At 41.1% G+C, this 21,557-nt stretch overlaps 1 protein-coding gene across 1 annotated transcript; it reads left to right on the forward strand.

The window, feature by feature from the left end:
• The first annotated feature begins 9,571 nt into the window (after positions 1-9,571).
• Positions 9,572-20,601, forward strand: opn8b (opsin 8, group member b). The gene is made up of 4 exons (XM_071522267.1): positions 9,572-9,641; positions 16,927-17,220; positions 19,178-19,506; positions 20,257-20,601. The coding sequence occupies exons 1-4, from the start codon at positions 9,572-9,574 to the stop codon at positions 20,599-20,601; spliced, it is 1,038 nt and encodes a 345-aa protein (XP_071378368.1).
• The last annotated feature ends 956 nt before the right edge of the window (positions 20,602-21,557 follow it).

The raw sequence follows: 21,557 nt of genomic DNA on the forward strand, positions 1-21,557 counted from the left end.
AGCTGGGTGTCATTGATCTTAGATATACAGTACGAACATAAGGAGCCAATGTAAGGAAAGGAGCCATTGTGCAAACTCTCAGTATATGCAGTCCTTAGGGGATCTGTATTAACTTTTGTGATATTTAGTGGTTTAGAGGTGGTAGATGTCCCTCTGCACAGCAATACTTAGGTGCTGGTTAGAGCAGGAATAATTGCCCACACAAAGATAAAAGGCTTCAGAGTCATTTTTATATGTGCATGTCTTTTGTGTATCCACACAGCAGCAATGAAAAGCATATACACATAAACACATTGGCCCTCATTTATCAGTCTAACATAGAATCCAGTGCAGATCCGAGCGCAGAAATCATCTTACGACAGGGTTCACGTGTGATTCATGAAACGTTCGTATCTCGCCAATCACAGCGTAAGAATGATCGGGCATTGATAAATGTGGCAACAGAAAACAATCGTCATTTAAATATCACGCCCCTAAATATTCTTGGTTTAGAGGCCTCGCTCCCAGAGTTTACGACATGGAGATGCGTACTACGTCCAAGAAGAGAAACTTCTCTGACCTCAAAATAGAAACTCTATTTGGCAGCCTGAAAAGTGAAGGAAGTCAAAGGAAAAATGCAGCATGGAAAGAAATCACTGCTGCGGTCAACAGCGTTGCCGTCGACAATCGAACTCCAGCTGAGGTTTGAATATTTAATTTAAACATCCTTGATATGTATAGCCTATAGATATGACCCTACCATCTGGGAGTCGTCTTATTGGGCCTGGATTTATTTTCCAAGAGGACAATGACCCTAAACATTCTTCTAACTATTGCCAGAACTACCTGCGACAGAAGGAATCTGCTGGAACACTGAAAATGATGGACTGGCCCCCTCAAGGTCCGGACCTCAACCCCATCGAGCAAATTTGGGGCGAGTTGGAAAATAAACTGGACAGATCTATTGTACATTCAAAGGAAAGCCTTTGGCTTGAGTTGCAGAAGGCATGGGATAACATTAGTGTTGAAGTTCTCAGGAAATATATTGACACTATGCCAGAGAGATGTGCTGCTGTAATTGCTGCAAAAGGTGGACATACCAAATATTGAAGTTAAAAGTGGATAAAAACAGTAGGACTCACTTCATCTGATATTCGTTGTGCTCAGAGCAACTATCTGCATGTTTCATGAACATTATGAAATGAAATCATGTTTTGGAGGCAAAAAAAAGGTCAATATTTTCAGATCTGTCAGGTGTTCTAATAATTTTGGCCACCACTGTATATATAATAGTAGCCTAATATAATAGCTTGTATCGCAGTTCTTTACATTTAGGTGAAGAAAAAATGGTCAGACCTCAAACAAGTAGGCTATCTCAAAATGAAAGAGAAATTAATCTTACACCAGAAAACTGTTAACCCCGTTAATTGCAAACAATTTGAAAACCTATTTATGTTAGGGATAGGCTATATGACACATAGTCAATGTAGGCCTTTACAAAATATAATATTTTGCCATAGGCTACATATTTTTAAGTGATGCATATGTGGCTGCATATGCTTAGATGCCAGTCAAAATATATGGTCTAATAACAATTCTCCGACTCAGCCAGATTTACTATGCTGCACCGCAAGTCCACGCTGAGTTGAGACTTGACGTGAGATTTGATTGTAGCCTCCGCTCACGTCCAAATTGATAAATGCCGAGCTTTGCGTGGAAATGACCGTACGCCCAGTTTTCTGTCGTACGTTTGTTTCGTAAATGAGGGCCATTGTGTGGTAGGCTACAGCCTGTGGGCATGCTGCAGCGTATGCAGTCGCCGCAGGTCTTCAACGCATAGAGTGCAAACCTATGAATAGAATTATGTCCTTGGAATTCTACCCAGACTTTATCCACTTTTTCTCTGGTTATTATTTCAATTTTCTCATCTCATACTCACTCAAGAACTGCCTCTACCTATTTATATTGTTATGAATATGTAACTGCCTGCTATTTCTCTCTCTTATCTTCCCCTTCTCTTTTCTGCATATTCTAAATTTGCAGTAGTCAGAATAGAAATATGCATTAAGCAATATCCCAAATAAGATCTCCTCTTCCTCTCATTTACTTCTCCTAAATATAAATGAGTTTCATTTAAAATAAGTGTGAGATTTTGACCGTTTTCTCATACTTCTGAAATTGTGCTCCCAAAGAAAAAAGCCTTGGATTGTCTCACTCTGGTCTATCGTGCTTCTCACTTAGCTCTTATCTTAAAGGGTAACTTCGGTATTTTTCAACCTGGACCCTATTTTCCCAACTGCGGGTGTCTAAGAAACTAATGGGGACAACAATTTTTGAAATTGGTCCAGTATTGAGCGAGATCGCTTTAGCCGGCAGCCGCGAAACAGACTGCAATGTAATCCGACGGGGCAAATGCGCACCGTCAATGTACGTCCACTAAAAGTGCTTGTTTTTGCCACTGACTGGCTCAGATTGTTATTATAAGTGTCTGACACAGTATGGAAAGGACCCTATACAGAAATGAAACGTACTTCCTTACCTTTAGCTTGATCCCGTCTGTGTGTAACCAAGTCTCGCCCAAGTCCCGCGAGAGCTTAGTTGTTGCAGGAAGTCACCTGTGGAAATGTGAGTGAGAGTTGGAGAGAGGAGTGCCACCGGGAGGAGTTTGTTGTGTTGGAGTACAGAGATCGTAGCTTAGCGTTATCTAAAAGATCTAAATAAAAAAAAATAAAAAAAACAATGGTTCGTGTTTGCGCATTTCCGAATTGTGCCAACAAAATGTCGCGCAACACTTCGCGCAGCTTTCACAGACTGCCTTTGTTGGATAGTGACCCACTGGAGTTGTGGCTAGTTGTGCTACAAATGGATGCCAACACTCCTGTCCATACGCTGCGCCTTGCAGACCATCGGGTCTGCAGTGACCATTTTGACCGAGATGACTACAGCCAGCCAAAGAGGAGACGAAATCCTATCCCAAAGCACTTTTTCCTAAAGAAAAATGCTGTCCCAAGAGTGGAGAGACCTGCTGCAGACAGAGTGGAGGTAATGTTATTAGCTAAAGTTATTGCGTTGTCCTGGCATCAGTAAACACGGCAAAAACAATCACGAAACTAGAAAGCCACTCGGAGAGCGCAGACCTCCGCCAAGGTTCATGCTATTATCGTTTGTTCGTGAGTCGGATCCAGATCCGCTCCAAAATTTAATGGGTTCTTCCTTGGCCCATGCTACACCCTTCCACCAAGTTTCATGAAAATCGGGCCAGTATTTTTTCCGTAATCCTGCTGACAGACAAACAAACAAACGGCACCGATAACATAACCTCCTTGGCGGAGCTAGCCAGTAGTATGTGTAAAATAGCCTATCAACTGAGTCATGATTGATTATAAAATATGTATATAGATTCATTTCCCCTTTTCAGCAGTTGACATTCATAATAATACAATAAGTGATATCAACAAGCTGAAATTATCTGTGTAATATTGTTGCCAAAGTGTGTGTGCGTGGTGTAAAAATGTCATATTTATGCTTATCTATTATACGACCTATACGACTACTTTTATGCCTACATTTGTATATCCTATACATTAGCAGATAGGCTATCATAGAGATACTTACTGGCAATGAATGATGATGGTAGCTCTTCAATGAGTAGGAGCTCTTCATCCGTATACTCTGGCTCAAATAAATACGGGCCGCCATCGAATTCAAAGGCCTCTTCCACGTTGTCGAAATCAGGTAAATATTCAGCCATGACTTAGAAAATCTTTTAGATAACACTGAGCTACGATCTCTGTACTCCAACACAACAAACTCCTCCCGGTGGCACTCCTCTCTCCAACTCTCACTCACGTTTCCACAGCTGACTTCCTGCAACAACTAAGCTCTCGCGGGACTTGGGCGAGACTTGGTTACACAGACGGGATCAAGCTAAAGGTAAGGAAGTACGTTTCATTTCTGTATAGGGTCCTTTCCATATTGTGTCAGACACTTATAATAACAATCTGAGCCAGTCAGTGGCAAAAACAAGCACTTTTAGTGGACGTACATTGACGGTGCGCATTTGCCCCGTCGGATTACATTGCAGTCTGTTTCGCGGCTGCCGGCTGAAGCGATCTCGCTCAATACTGGACCAATTTCAAAAATTGTTGTCCCCATTAGTTTCTTAGACACCCGCAGTTGGGAAAATAGGGTCCAGGTTGAAAAATACCGAAGTTACCCTTTAATATGCACTCATCTCCTCTAATGGGTCTCTAATGGGTTAACTAGGAGAAACATCTCAGAAATATATCAACATGCTGTGAGTGTATCTACAAATGAGATACGGTGCTTTTCGTATTTGTCTCCATCACTTCTTATAATAAATGCAGATGTATATTCTCATGTGTATCTCATTATAGCTCCTCAAGGAGGGATTTAGGACAAAGAAGTCAGACATCATTGACCCTAAATTAATACCATAGTAAAATATGCTAGATTTCTCCACAGGCAAACAAAAGGTGATGTTAAGCAACAGATAAGGTTATTTTCATTAACGCATAAGGATCTTCAAGATCCCAGGTAATCTGCATGGAGGCTCCTAGTTTCACATTCATCATCTGCATGAGCCATTAAAGCAGACAGGAGACGAGGACTCTTCAAAGCTCAAGTGCTGATGGTGTGGCAAAATCTTAAAGCAAGAGAACAAGAAGAGTGTGTGTGTGTGTGTGTTGGGGTGGGATGGCAGGGGGTCTTGGAGGACTTTGCTGACCGTTGTGTGTCATCCACCTATTTCAATGCTGCTGTAGCTGGGGACACTTCACTATCAAAACTCATCTCTCCAATATATTTCTATTATTTTTATTATTTCTATTCTAATATGCTCTTACCTTGAACTAAAAACAACCTTCTGCCTTTCTCCTTAGCTCTTATTTCTCAAACTCCTTGTCGCTAGCACTTCTATCATAAGTGATATTCTGGGATAACAGGAGTATTTAGTTATATCTATATAATAGTTATATCCATTGTCGGGGCAATATGGCTCTGACCGTTGCACTCCATACTGTTGGTTGCTTGTAATATTGGTGATCTATGAATAAGCGTTACTGCTGCTCTCGATAGTCTGCTGAATTCCTCCCTGAAATCTGTTGCACATGAATAAGTGTGAATAATTGTAATGCATACAAAGGCCTGTAAACTGCTACATATGATTGTTGATTCGTGACAGCTGTCAGAAAGGTTTCACCAGTTTGTGTGTCTGTATGAACATTAACACAGTATTACAGGCTTACAGCTACTCATTATAATTCTCACAATAGCTGCAACACTCCTGATGTTTTTTCCATCAAAGAAGAGATGAGAGAAGCAGAACAAGAAAAACTTTGCCCATTTGAACTTGTAAGCCTTCCCAGATGAACTAAGTATGAACCCTTAGTTGCACATGTAGTATCATACAGAAAGAAAGACATGTTCATACACTTGATGCTTTCAGATTGCAGATCTAGACAAAGAGGGGCAAAACATCTGGCAAAATTTGGTTTGGTCAGACGCAATGTGATGGAAATGATGCTTTATGTATCTTTAAATCATGTTGAATCTCTACTATATTTGAATCTTATGCATTACAAAGGAATTTACAGGTTACAAATAAAGCATTTAAAATATGTACGTGACTATTGTGCAGTAGTGTTTTTAGTGTGTGTGCGTGTGTGTGTGTGTGTGTGTATGTGTGCAGTATGGAATTTCACACCTCACTTCAAAGGGTTAGACCCTAACCCTAACCACACACACACACACACACACACACACACACACACACACACACACACACAAGAAATAAAATGATTACATCAAACAAGTGCAGATTCAGTACAGTCCCACCTGTCACCTTTATGGTGATGACACGCAGAGGATTGTGGGATTTTTGTGAAAATTAGCAGCTAAGGTGTGAAGATTCATAGCTAAATTCATAACACAAGTTTTACTTCCTTTTATACATTTTCCCAGGTGCTGTGAACCGCGAGGTGTGATAGCCCACAGGTATGAAGTAATGAAGCATCTCACCCCTGACTGGCTGACCTCAACTTGCCTCTTTATGCCCACAGCACCAAAGCTCCGAAGTAAAAAGCATATAGGCAGGTTGAACTGATGTAAATTATCGGTTAACACATCTAAGACCTCAAGCATCAGGCTTTTATAGCCAAACCCAAAGAGTTACACTTAATCGGTAGTGATTAGGCTTAACACTAGGTGAGAGGACACCAAAGCATTCTATAACATTCCATTTCATTCAACTGTATTCCATTCAATTATTTTCAGTTCCATTTGGTTAAGCTCAATTCAATTCAATTCAACTTTATCATTTTATTAATAAATCACCCGTATTACAACTTGCTTCCTTGGGTTCTATAACCAAAGCATACAGTTCAGTTCAGTTCCATTCAGGTCACCTTTTATTATTTTAACAAATGGTTTTAAATACCTTTTATGGTGTTTTGACCTTTTTCCTGTATAAACAAATGAATGAGTGAATGAATGAATGAATATCCTTTAACCACCTGTATCCGTTTATTATTCAACTTTAACTAATACAAGGGACACCATATTGAGAGAAAACCGTCTTTCTTGGATTTGCTCTGTTTAACAAGGCAATTTAAAGATTAGCAAACTTGCAATTCAGTACAATAAAAAAATATGTTGAAAATGGAATCTACAACAAATGTTAAGCATACACAGCAAAACCATCAGCCTTTTCTGAAAGTGTAAAAACCAACACTATGCCAGTGTTTATATAATTGAACTTTTATATAGTTTTGAACGCCCCGAGCCATATCAGCTCTCTGAGTGGACAAACAACACTCCAATCAACACTTGTCATCTCCAAATAATTGTCATTAAAAAATCAACACTGTGTAGTGTTCCCTCACCACAGCAAGGTCTTACTTGAACCTTGATTGCAAAGTAGATTACACATGCTGTCCCTTTTCACACAGCAGTACGCCAACAAGTTGTGTCTGCTCCCAATCCTGCACCTGGATGTCTGTCATGACTGTCATTTCCAGCAGACTGGCCCTTTAGTCTGGGTCACTGAGTCTACATGATGGATTTCTGCGAAGCCACATGTAGTTCCAGGTAACGATAAAACATCTTTTGATTCAGAGACTCAGCTCAAAGAGAAAAATCTCATCAGTTTGTCATTCTTGAGGACAGAGGCTTTTGACCAAAGAGCTATTTCATGGAAGCATCCTTTCTCTATAGCAGTTGATGTTTCTCTTCAGTGAAAGTCAAAATGTTGTATATTTCAAATGTGGGATAATCTAATAATAATTCTGAAATAATGAGTGTCACCTCTTAATGCAAAGCTAATTATATAAATTCCTCTGAGATGTGGTTTATAAAATTTCATTTAGATTGAATCAGTATGAGCCATCGTGATCAGGGCCCTGTTAGTAGGGGGAAAAGGGGGGAACACTTTCAGGGGAGCTGTTCAGAGAGGTGTTGTGAGTCAATCAGTGTAATGTTTTAAACACTAGAATACAGCGCAGAAAAAGCACCATCCCTCCAAGTTTAGTCATAATCGCATCAGTGGTGTCAGATATTACCTTTGAGCTTAAAATTTTGACCTTTAATTGCAGCGCCCCCATTAACCAATCAGTGTAATCAGTGGTGTGGTGCAGGGTATACGCAGGTATACGGCGTATACCTACTTATTTTTTTCACCCATTTTTGGGTGAACTAAATATGCAAGAGTAGTCTTACATGTCACTGTTTATAACACAGGGCGTTTATTCTTTGCTGGACGGGCCGCTTAAAAAAAAATTGGGGCATAAATTAAGAGTATACCCACTTCTCCAGGCACCACTACACCACTGAGTGTAATTGCTAATGATAGCTGGATATGGGCAGGAAATTTCATGTCAATCAGACTGCAGTGTAAGTGTTAAAATTTTGAGTGTTAATGAGTGCGTTCATTAAGGCAATTGGTGTCATTTTTAAAATGCCACAGTGCCAAGATGACCATCCCTGCAAGTTTTGTCAAAATCTAAATCTAAATCTAAAGTACTTTGAGTTCAGAATTGTGATGTTTAATTATAGCACCCCTTTTTGGCCAATCAGTATATTAGACAATGTAAGTTTCTTCAAAATCAGACCAGCAGTGTCTGAGATTACACATTTGATACAGGTTTGGACACAGGCCAATCCATAGTCCTAGAGTAAACAACCTCTATCCTGATGCATGGTCCTTGGTATCTGAGGGAAATCTCCTCCCTAAACAGTCTCAACATCTTAACATTTCATTAGTCAGATGGTTGATTTGATGAGTTCACACACAGAAAATAATCACATCAGAAACCCATTGAGATGCAGAGGCTGTCAATTACACAGCGTCTCAAAGGAGTGAAGCCTACCATGGCTGTCCATCTGGATAAGTCATACCTGAAGCAGCTGTGCTGAATCTAGGTGATATTAACAGTCTTGGGAGGACTTTAATGCATTTTGCACAGCAACAAGCATCTTTATTGGAATAAAGGTTATTACACATAAAATGTCATGTCACATAATAAATGAAGCATGTTTTTTTACATTGGCACCATGCACACCATATGATAGCAGCTCTATAAAAAAAATATTGTATTATTATTATTAATAACAATAATAATAATAATCATCATCATCATCAACATTATTATTATTTTTTGGCTACATAACTAATTTCACCTGTAAGCCTTCATCATCTGAAATTACACCAGCCAAGTTATTTATTTATTTATTTTTCCAATTTGCGATATAAAGTCATGCAATATAAAGTCAAAGTAAATTGTGTTTCAGTGTTGTAGCAAGTCGATGTTGTACTCAACCAGGGAAAGCGCACCTGTTATACATTATAATATCATGAGTTTCTGCATGTATTGAGTGCAGTAGACTGATAGTATTCTGGTACATCACCACACTGCCATATTGGTAGAAAAATAACAAATGATTGTAATAAATTAACAGGTGATTATAATCAAATGACAGCCACAGCCAATGAGCTGTGTATGTTGTAAAGTAGCCTACCACATTGGTATAGGAAATGCATGTGAATATGGGAATACTATGAATAGTTCAGGATGTTTTTCTCATCTTTTACAAGGTTGCCCACACAAGGTTGCCCATTTGTCTATACAGATAGATGAGTGAACAGCAGGCATGGGGCTATCTTGAATCAATCGTGAGCTACAGCCACAGCCGGCAGCATGGAAAGCGCTGGCGCTGTGCGCAATAGGATATAGCCCTGCCCAAATACATGATCTCCATGCCTCCAAGAGGACACGCCACGTACTACAGCAATCTGTTACCATCCTTGAAAGAGGATGGAGATAAGACGCGGGGTTCGATAGCGCATGTAACATTCCGCTCTCTCGCATGGGTTCGCCTGCTGCGCTGCGCTGCGCGCTGACGAGCTCTTGCGCCTGCTGCCCGCTTCAGGTCAGATGGATCTGACACCGTAGCGTAGCGCATCCACAGCGGTCTCCATCCCATGAAGACGGATTATTTTTCTGTTAATCGCAGAATTTAGTTCTGGTCACCTTTTGGCACTAACACAATTATTAGTAGGCTTCTGCTCACATCTCCGATGGATATCTACTCCTCCAAACTGCCACCGGCGCTAGACATTGGTGCCGGCTTTTACCTGCTAGCTATAGGTAAGTTCAGTTGTAGAAGTTTAAGTGATTGATATAATAACCTGTTGTAGTGCTCAGAAGCTTTGTATCACCGAGCATAATGTTATTTCTTGCGCACAGGTCCTCAGTGTGCCACTGCATACTGTAGACTGACTGAATTCCAGAGTGAATTAATAGAATATCCAATATCCAAGATTTGGGTGTTATCTTTCTTTTTACATAAACTGTTCAAGATCACAGCATATAGAGTGATTTCCTTAAGTCTCTCGCTGGCTGTCTGACAGTGATGTAATAGGTAAGTAAAAAAGGTGGGGAAACGATTATCTGCAGGTGGTGATCATTACAATGCAAACAACCACCATTAAAAAAATAATAATACTTTATACTTTTTCCACTATGGGACCCTATTTTTATACAACTCACATCCGTTTGATACTACTTACTAGGATGTATAGCCTACTATGAATTTACATTTTTTGTCAGCCATAATGTCTAGTGTTGATAGTGAGCTTCAGATATACTGATATGTACTGTAGATGCTTTCAAACTGTTGCTTTTCTCTCATCTCATTTCACATCTCTCTCGATCTGTCAAACACACACAGGCGCGCGCGGACACACACACACACACACACACACACAAGCACACACGTCAGATACAGAAGTCTTCGGCAGAGTCAAGTGTTTTCGAGGTGCCATTATGGGTGTAAACTGCATGAAGTCACCGCTTCTGAGCATCTCATCCATCTTTGTTTGTGACTGTGTTTGTGTTTGTGTGTGTGTGTGTGTGTGTGTGTGTGTGTGTGTGTGCGTGCGCGCGCGTGTGTGCGTGTGTGTGTGTGTGTGTGTGTGGGGGGTGGTATGAAATCACACAATGTCCATACCCCTATGGTTGCAATATGGGCCGCGCTAAAAATCCTTTTTAATGATGCAATAAATTAGTTAACTCGTGAAATTAATAGGTAAATTGGCAGCATGTCTCATTGACAGATGCTAAAAAAAATTGATTGGTTATTGGTTAAAAGTCCAGTGGGTGCTATTCTCTCAGTCCTCTGTTGTAAATGTACATAGCAGGTACTTACTTCAGCCAGGTGATGTGGACTTAAAATGTTCAGACTTTGAAAACTGATATTGCAACTGCACTATCTGTCAAAATCATCTCATCTCAATTTTCACTATATTGCGCAGCCCTGTATCTCTGCCCCTGGTCAGTTCCTCGTCCCGCTACAGAGGTGATTCCTGCAGCTTCCTGCTATCAGCAGCTTTCATCTTACACATCCAGTCAGATAGCCAACTGTAAGGACAATCAGCCACGATGACCCATTTTGTGATCATGTGGATGTAATTGCCAACCAAAACAAACATGTTGGCTGTAAACAGCACCTAAATCTCTGCCTTTAGAATGAAACAGTGAGTCTACTGAATTACAATAGAGACAGTGAAATATTTACAAAACATAGTGAAAGATGGCATGATACTGGCTTGGGCTAAACATAGTATTTGTTGAAACAATGTGAATCATGTGGCCAAAAGGGAGCAAGACAACTGGCCCTGATGCAGCCATCCTGTGGCAATAAAGGCACAAAAATCCATCAGCTCCTTGTTCCTTTTATTTATGTGTACCACCACTTCCACACTAAAACACTATCAGCCACGCAAACCTAGATATTTAACCTACTCTAAGTATTAGCAAGAGTAAAAATGATTTTTTTCTACTAATAGAAAAATACAAAAAAAAGCACTACTGGTAATATTTCCAGCAACTTGGAGAGCACTAATGGCCTTCCTGAAAGCTTTCTAATTTACGTCAGGCTGAACTTTACTGCCACCTTGATGGCCTGGAAACTGAGAGAGAGAGGATTCCCTTCAATATTTTTTTTTTTTATCTTCGGTCTCTACAACTATAGGCTATCTTGAATTTAAAAAAAAAAAAGATAGACCAAACAGAATTCAAAACAATCATGACATACGTCTTTCTTGACATCGTTTCACCACTTTCTTTTTATTTCTCTTGTCTTTGCACTTTTTCATCTACAGCTGTAATCAAGTAGCTTTCTGAGAGTTGTGTATAACCACAGTGATGATGGTTAATGACTGTAATCAATTAAATTGATTCCAGTTCAATTCCACACTTTTCATTAGTCACCCTGCCTTCCCTCCCCTGAACGAAGGATCTTATGTTAAAAAAGCGGTGAGGGGCAGCTTTGCTGTAGAAACAGCTGGCACCTGTCAAAGTCATGGGGCTTTGTGTGAGGAGAACAAAAACAATGCCTCTGGCTGTTTTTATTTAGCTTGTTCCACTAACAGGCAGGGTCACACAGAATTAGGTCAACGATCTGTAAACAACACCTTACAATAAAAGTATAAAGACCAGTTACACCACATGAAAATACAACTTTATGTCAATTTACCTTTCCTTTTACTTTAGTGAGTCTATGAGGCAAATTCATAAGAGAAGGCTTGAAATCTGGGTTTCAACAATGGGAAATCCTTGTAAAGTATATATGGATAAATCTCATAAGAATTTTGCAGTAATGTTGCAATCCCAGATTAAGTGACACAAAGACGCTGTTGTATAGTCTTACAGAGAGAGCAGTTAATCGTCTGTATCTGTAAACTTTCAAAAACTATGAAAATATTTGCGGATTAAATGTTTTGTAATATTTTCAAGTGCACTTTTCTTGTTTTATTTGGTTTACATCTATATGGTAATTCGTTTTTTATTGTTTTGCTATTGATTTATTATCATTATTATTACTTTTCAAATTACATTCTTTCTCTAATGAAACACATCTCTTATTTATTTGTTCCTCTTGAATCGTTTATGTCAATCCCTCCCACAACCCATTTATAATCAAGCCCGCCCTTATGTGGTTAGTTTGCCAACATTTCCTATACCACTGACCTATGCCTCAATCACATATGACTGTTTGGATGCTTTACACAGAGTCATAAGCGACAAAATATAGGCCTACTATTAACTTAAGTGTTTTGATTTCGCCTTGGGTGTTTGATATCATAAATGCATCCTTTATTCGTTCATTTGACATGGAAAGACGAGCTAGCCAGTAAATTTAGCATCAAAGCTGTGTGCTGTGTGAGTTAGGCGGAGGAGGAGGCATGGACTTAGATGACATGATTTGTTTCTTCTAACCAACTCGAGCTAATTTAAGCATCCTGGTTTGGGGTGCTTGAACCCTTTCAGGCCTATAATGAAATCCCACATGACAATTTTCAAAAAGAAATGTCATGATCACACAAATAATTGATTAAAATCATGAGGCACAGGTCATATTCTTTTGGAAAAAAAACATATTTGAGAGGAGGTTTTTGAACGGGTAACTTAGTTGACAATGATTCCTTGGACTTACATAAAAATTGTTATTTCACACCTAATTTTTGTTGTACTGGCAATGAATGCCTGTCTGTCATGATTATTTCATAAAAGGAAAATGATGAAAGAATTATAAATAAGCTCATTTAATTGTTTTGTTTTGGGGTTTTTTTTTGGCTAATTTGAAGGTAGTTGTGATTCAAATCAGACAACGGAAAAATCAGGGTTTTCAGTGATGTCCAGCTTATTTTTATAAATAAATGACAGTTGACTATAATATATAATGGTGGTATTTGCTCAAACATGGTTATGTGTGAAAATAAAAAAGCATTTTAAAACATGAATTGTCCATGAATGAGCCCGAGTTAGGTGGAGGCGAGAACACGGAAATGAGATGACATGATTCTTTTAACAAACTGGAGAGGTGGTTCAAGCACCCTGGTTTGGAGGGCTTGAGGGGCTGACGACCATCTCATACCTCACTAATCTCTGTGAAATTTCTCTGTTACGCACTCAGGAGGAATGTGCCACTCTCCCCGAATCTCTCATTAGCACTGAAATGGACTGGGATGTCTCTGGTGATGTGACTGCTCCGCTCCTGCTCATTAGAACAAGACAAATCTCCTTTCAAATCCCTTGCTCAATCCACACAGATGTCAGGCATGCCGCCTAATAATGAGGGTGGAGAGAAAACTGTTACCCCACGGGTATAAAAAGACACCGTGTAGAATATCATTAGGAAATGCTTAGAATGAATAATATGTTAATTTACGCCATGACTTACTTTGAAAGCTAAGGAAAACAGAGGCGTTTTAGGTCTGGATTTGATGTCTTGCACACTGTCTGCACTGCTGGCTAATGCAGCGCAAATTATGGGGCGCTGTATGAAAAAGCTCTGACACCTTCAGGGTCAACAGAGTGATTTTTGTTGAGACACGAAGATCAGCCTCAGCAGATCAAAGTGAGCGGGCAGATAAAAGCATGTCATCAAAACAGGGCATTATCCCATGCAAGGCTTTAGAAAGCAATACAATAATATTAACAATCAAACAACACTTTTGATTGGAAGTCAGTGTAGTGAGACGGATGCTGAGGCAGTTACAGGTTGTGTAGGGCTGATTCAGCATCACAACTCCTTTGTCTCAAATCTATGCAAAGGCAAGACGGCAGGTTTAATCGATGTGCATAGTTGTGAATCATCCAGATAATGATTGAAATTGCTCATCAAAATCACGTAGGACTTTTTGCACACTGCGTGTTATTTCCTCTGCCCCAGTGTGTGTTCATCGTGGTTTTTCTTGCTGCGGATATACAAGCGAGTCCCAGTGATTAATGCAATTATTCAATTCAATTATCTAACTATCTATGAATGGCAGTCCACTGTTATTCCCTCCACCCCACCCCCACTCGTCCCTCCGCTCGATTCACATTTCTCTCAGATAATCCCTCTGTCGATGTGTTTTTCTCCATATCAATACTCTACCATTAAGCCATTTCTCAGCCACTTGCAGTTAAATAATGGTGGTGATGTTGAAGTGAGCAGCTCCTCTTGCCACCATCTATCTATCTATCTATCCAGTGTCCATTTTTTTTCAAATGGTTATCTTAATTTGGGAAAGAACTGTTCAAATGTTTTGTCCTCCTTGCCATCATCTTCAGTCAATGATCCTGCATACTGAAGAAATATTTATGTATGTATTATCATCTGCATTTAAATGGTTTTATTATTTGAAGAAAAAGAAAAACTGAAATTACATATGCTCTTAAAATTCCTTTTCTGAGGAAGAAAACTTTTTTTTTCTTTAATACATTTTCAACAGACAAAAAAGAAATTTACAAAACCTGATAAATGTCATGCTAGTCCATTGGGTAAAACATGGTGGTGCTGGCTGGAGTCTTATCTTCCTTGGCCAGGCCAAGGAGGAGGCCTACAGAAGTGGGCACAGAATCCTGTACAACCAGGCCAGAAACACACTGACTAAAGAGACCAGAGTAGGAAAGAGGTGCTACACTGAAAAGCTGAAAAACAGGTTTTCAGCCAACGACCCGGCATCAGTGTGGAGAGGCCTGCAGGAAATCACCAACTACAGGAGACCATCCCCCCACACTGGGGAGAACCTTCAACTGGCCGATGACCTGAATGTGTTTTACTGCAGGTTTGATAAGCCCACATTCACACCCCACTCTGACCACATCAAACAACCATCTGCACCCCCTGCCACCCTCTCACCCCTCCCCACTGACCCCCCATCTGCACTCAGGATCTGTGAAGAGGATGTGGGTAAGCTCTTTCAGAGACAGAAGACCAGGAAGGCACCAGGCCCAGACGGCGTGTCACCCTCCTGCCTGAAAGTCTGTGCTGACCAGCTAGCCCCCATCTTTACTCAGATCTTCAACAGATCACTGGAGCTGTGTGAAGTCCCCTCCTGCTTCAAACGCTCCACAATCATCCCGGTCCCCAAGAAACCCTCCATCACAGGATTAAATGACTACAGGCCCGTCGCCCTGACGTCTGTAGTCATGAAATCCTTCGAGAGACTGGTGTTGGCCCACCTGAAGGACATCACAGGCTGCCTGCTGGACCCCCTGCAGTTTGCCTACCGGGCAAACAGGTCAGTGGATGATGCAGTCAACATGGGACTGCACTACATCCTGCAACACCTCGACTCCCCAGGGACATACGCAAGGATCCTGTTTGTGGACTTCAGCTCGGCGTTCAACACCATCATCCCAGAAATCCTCCACTCCAAACTCACCCAGCTCGCTGTGCCAGCCTCCACCTGTCAGTGGATCACAGACTTCCTGACAGACAGGAGGCAGCAGGTGAGGCTGGGGAAAACCACATCAAGCACCCGGACAATCAGCACTGGGGCCCCCCAGGGATGTGTGCTCTCCTCTCTGCTCTTCTCCCTCTACACAAACGACTGCACCTCAGGAGACCCGTCTGTCAAACTCCTGAAGTTTGCAGACGAGACAACGGTCATCAGCCTCATCTGAGACGGTGACGAGTCTGCATACAGACGGGAGGTTGAACAGCTGGCCCTCTGGTGTGGTCATAACAACCTGGAGCTGAACAAGCTCAAAACTGTGGAGTTGACAGTGGACTTCAGGAGGAGCCCCCCAACACTGCCCCCCCTCACCATACTCAACAGCACCGTGTCTGCGGTGGAAACCTTCAGGTTTCTGGGATCCACAATCTCCCAGGACCTAAAGTGGGCATCCAACATAGACACACTCATCAAAAAGGCCCAGCAGAGGATGTACTTCCTACGACAGCTCAGGAAGTTCAACCTGCCTCAGGAGCTGCTGATCCAGTTCTACTCTGCAATAATCCAGTCTGTTCTCTGCACATCCATCACTGTCTGGTTTGGATCGGCCACCAAACAGGACAGGAACAGACTACAAAGGACAGTCAGGACTGCAGAAAAAATCATTGGTGCCGACCTGCCCTCCATTCAGGACTTGTACATTTCCAGAATCAGGAAGTACTGTGTAAGTACATTGTGAGCAACGGAAAAGCCGGAGTCAAATTCCTTGTATGTGTACATATTTGGCCAATAAAGCTGATTCTGATTCTGATTCTGATTATCTCACATTTTAACTTTGGGATTTTGAGTTGCCCTGCTATTCCCCTGATGTATATACTGTATGTGCAGTTAATCCCTGTTTTGTTGACTATTCCCACATTAAATTAGGGATGCAGTTTGCTGCAGTGCAAACATCTAACAGCTTAGTCTTTGTCACACACTACAGAGTGGAAATCTGATATAATCCACAACAGACCCACTTCCCCTCCTGTATGGATTTAAAACATATCAGTGGCTTAGCTTACTCGAATATGTGTTTGCACATTGAATTTCTGATCACAAAGTACCATAAGGATGGAACATAATTCCCCCTCTTTGCTAAAACTACCTTGTGTCCTGTTTTTGTTTCTCGCTGCTCCGTCTCCCTCTCCTCCTCTCTGTCTCAGCCATTTTCTCCATCGTGGGGAACCTGTTGGTCCTCATCATGGCATTCAAAAGGTCATCGAACATGAAGCCGCCAGAGCTGCTGAGTGTGAACCTGGCGGTGACGGACCTGGGAGCGGCTGTCACCATGTATCCTCTGGCTGTGGCCTCAGCCTGGAACCACCGCTGGCTCGGGGGAGACGCTACCTGTGTTTACTACGGCCTGGTGGGGTTCTTCTTTGGCGTGGCCAGCATCATGAACCTGACAGTCATGGCCATCGTGCGCTTCATTGTCTCCCTCAATCTGCACTCTCCTGGTGAGCATTTATAATAAGGGGTGATTCAGGGCTTCCAAACTCAAGGCTGATAAAAAAAAAAAAGAAAACAAAGAATGCTTCCTGGTATTTCCAGGGAGATCTATTCTCATTTGTGGAGCAGCAGGATATTTCAGTACCAGATTTGGTTCTTTTCTTAACTTGGTTTACCCTGAAAACTGTTTGGGTGGCCCGGCAGGGACCTGCAGCAATCATCTGAATCTCATAATGACTTCCTTTCTGCCTAGTCAGCAGATGTATCTGCCTTTTAAGATGCCTATTGTCAGGGGGATGCCGATTGTGCAGGTTTTATTTCCAATCGAAGACTGAGGTGATTTCACTGATTAGTTCCACCTCTCTGGTTGAATGTATGCTAATCAGTGAAATCACCTGGTGTAGTCTTTGTTTGGAATTAAAAACGTGCACACTCTGCCCTCCATGGCACAGGAAGTTCATTTTGGGATCTGAATGGCATAGTTCATTGATTTTGGTGTTTATATCAGGTTGAAATACAGCTGCTTTGCCACGCAGGCTCTCACAAAATGTCCTGTCCTGTCTTGGAAATGTGCAGAAACATATTCCTCAATGCAAATCTTTTATCCATTAACAAACATTTCTAACAAACAGGTCTGTTATGCGCCTGATGGAAATAAACCAATTTGATAGGGCAGGAGACATACAAAAAAAAAAAAAACTACAGTTGGCTGTCTGAAAGCTGTGTACTGTACAGCTTACTGGGGCTGAGTATTGTTGAAAATTCTTTATCAATACCAGTTCCAAAACTTTAATAAGTGAAGGCAAATTTTATGACGCAAATATGAAATTATTTTTTGCGTCTGCAAAATTTCATTTGGAAATGTCTACATGATTTAGGATAGAACTGAGAGTTCAGATACATCAAAAAACTCACTCAAACATGAGTTCTTGTGTACAGTATACACATATACAGTAGTTCTTCAGACCCAATATGATTCAGCCTTTTGATGTCTTTTTACAATTAAACTACAATGAAAGGAATATTTTTTTATTTCTATATAGTGGGTATTAATGTTTTGACCCTTGCAGTCCTTATTATTGGCAGCTTGTAATGTTAGCGAATCAGAAATTTAGCTTACTGTACTGTTGTACTGATTGTGAGCATCTCAGGATAAAAGCATAGGCTAAGTGCCTAAAATGTAAATGTAATAAAACCCCTCTATAATCAGTGTTGGGGTTGTTACTCAAAAAAAGATATTTATTACACATTACTCGTGTACAATGCTACAAGCCTGTTCATCTCTGCTTTTGTTACCTGTTGAAAATCAAGCTTTGGCAGCTTGGTTGGGGTCAGCATATACTCATTTTGGGCATCACTCTGGGTCTGGGGGTCTTTCACTACTAGCTTTGTATTAGCATGTTGCCTTGCAGGTGATTGGAGAGACTTGATGTCGTGTTCACAGCAGTGGATAGTTGTTTCTGGCCTGGGCACAGTTTGCACTTTACCGTCACATTCTTGTCCTTTTGCACAACAAATTCGAAGTAATGTGCATATCTCCACCCCTCAAAAGTTGTAGACCACTCTGCCATTTTTGTCCCATCTCCCGCACGAACTGTCTCTAGCCAAAGTCACACGACAGGTCAGAGGTTGTTGCGCAAGCATGCATGAAAAGGCACGTTGATGATTTTTTTCTATGTGCCCAGATAATCCTGTAGATTCCAGATCCCAGATCCTGCAGATAATTGAAGAACTTATGTAACGCAAGTAACGACATAATTGTTTGATTAGTAACTGTAATGTGATTACTGACTTTAGGAACCGTAACGTGTTCCATTACTGCGTTACAGACAAATAATGTGATTAATGTGATTAATGTAATGTGATTACGCGTTACAAAGTAACGCGTTACCCCCAACACTGTCTATAATATACAACAGTATTTTGTGAAGTTGTAAAGTGAACCCTCTCTCTGTCTCTCTGTAGAGGAGAAGATCAGTTGGAGGAAGGTGAAGATGCTGTGCTTGTGGACCTGGATGTATGCACTCCTCTGGGCTCTGTTCCCCATTCTGGGCTGGGGCAGGTACGGCCCGGAGCCTTTTGGCCTGTCCTGCTCGCTTGCCTGGGGAGACATGAAGAACGAGGGCTTCTCTTTCGTCATCTCCATGTTCTCCTTAAACCTGGTCATGCCTTCTGTGATCATCATCTTCTGCTACTTTGGCATTGCCATCAAGCTCTATTTCACCTACAAAAACTCAATGAACAACAGCAACCAGGTCCCCAATATTGTCAAGCTCCATCGCAGGCTGTTGATAGTAAGTGGCCCTTCCTGAGATAAAAGCTCTGTTATTGACTGGAGATTTGACAGCATGTATTGCCTTGGCACATTTCAGTCTCTGTGAAGTGTCTGTCCTTCTGGGCTTCAGGAAACACTTGAATGTAACTTGTCTGATGAATGGAAAGGGGGCTGTTATTTGGGCATGATTGTAGGAAAAAAAAATTAAACAGAGTCTTAGAAGATGCTGAATATTACAAATGCATTCCAGTCTTTCTGTTGTCCTTTTCTATCTCATCCTCATACACACACACACACACTCACATTGCTGCTTGTATAATCTCAATGTGTGCGTATGTGATACAATTTACTAAATTCCTCATCATTCATAATGTGATGTGTGCAGTACACATTCAAGAGGAATGCTGATTAACAAACTATGATCACAGTTCACTATACAGTGTCACTCTTGGCTAAGCCATAAACACAGTGAGTTGTTTTGCTTTACGTGAAATATAGTTTTAAGTTGCGACAAAAACTTTATTGTTGAGGTTTTGCCTGCTTATGAAATCACATTGCAGTACAATCACACAGTTAAATGATATTTCATACAGTTGCTTTATATGAGAATTGACAGACTCATTGTTATTCTATTTCATATTTCATTATGGCCTCTAGTTGTAGAAATCCCCTTTGTATTTAGCAACATGAAAACCCAATACAGACTCTTAATGCAAAAAGTGGTATTTTGTGGTATTTCTACTGACCTTGTCCACCTGTTCTCTTACAGATTGCTGTTCTGATCAGTGGAGGCTTCATAGGCTGCTGGTCACCCTATGGCATGGTAAGTCTGTGGTCCATTTTCCGTGACAGCAGCTCCATCCCCCCCGAGGTCAGCCTCCTGCCCTGCATGTTTGCCAAGAGCGCCACTGTATACAACCCCCTGATCTACTACATCTTCAGCAAGACCTTCAAAAGGGAGGTGAAGCAGTTCGGCTGGCTGTGTGGAGGCTCTAACGCCTGTCACGCCTCCAACAGCATCAATGACAATGGCATCTACATGGTCAGTGATGAGACCAGGTCCAGGGAAGCCAGGCTGGCCTTCAGAGAATCTAAGAAAGTGACTTTGGGCTAAAAGACTTTAGTCCTCGTTGTTTGTCGAGATACAATGTAACGAGGGATCAGAAGAAGACATTGCTTTCTTCACAAGTCTCTTGTGAACTGTATAAAAAATTGTGATTTCATCTCATAAGCCCACTCATAAGCACTACTGGTGTGTGCTATTACAACATAACAAGCAGGGTAAGGCCTGTTACATACTCCACGCAAGGCACACATACACTAACGCAAGTACATGGACGGTTTTTTATTAACTGGAGCATTAACATATGAGCAGAGTGTTTAAAATGGTTACTGTAGAGGAATGTGTATTTTTATACATTCTCCATCGCTGCCAAAAGAAAAAGTTGAAACGAAGATGGTACGTGCGCCAGATCAGCCAGTGTCTCTCCTGACTGAGCCACCGCCATTTTCATTTGTTTACAGAGGAAATGACTTCTTCATTGGTAGTTGTTCGTTTAGCAGCAATTTTCATTTAGGGTCCCTACCTGAAACGTGTGACATTGCAGCAGACGTGTTGCAAATTTTGGACTACACATTTTGCGACATTTTGCAAGAATGCGAGAAAAGCCTCTTGCTTTGCCCTTTGCGTTGTTGCATGCGTTGCTTACATAGTGTATGTAACAGGCCTAATACTGGCCTCTTTACAATTGGTTGAATAAGAGAGATTGCACGTTTGCACAATGATATGTTAACTGCTGTGATATTTTAGCCAGCTAAGCACTGGATTCAGACTGAAACCTATGCTTGCAAGGTTCTGGGCTAGAACCTGAAACCCATGGCAGCCAAACTCATGTGCCTACTCGCTGCTGAATAAACCAGGTGTATGAAGACTTCTTGACATCATTCCACCTCTGCAAACCTTTCCACGGTGTGCAAAAATGAATGAATTAATCTTTTGAACAAATCATTTTTGAGCATGGTACATACTGAGTCACCATGCAATACTGGTCTGAGTCCTTTCTCTGCCAA

The sequence above is a fragment of the Centroberyx affinis genome, unplaced genomic scaffold (genome assembly GCF_046629955.1).
Source record: "Centroberyx affinis isolate AG114_WGS23_722 - 3 ecotype Tasmania unplaced genomic scaffold, CSIRO-AGI_Caff_v1 ptg000969l_1, whole genome shotgun sequence".
Taxonomy (NCBI): domain Eukaryota; kingdom Metazoa; phylum Chordata; class Actinopteri; order Beryciformes; family Berycidae; genus Centroberyx; species Centroberyx affinis.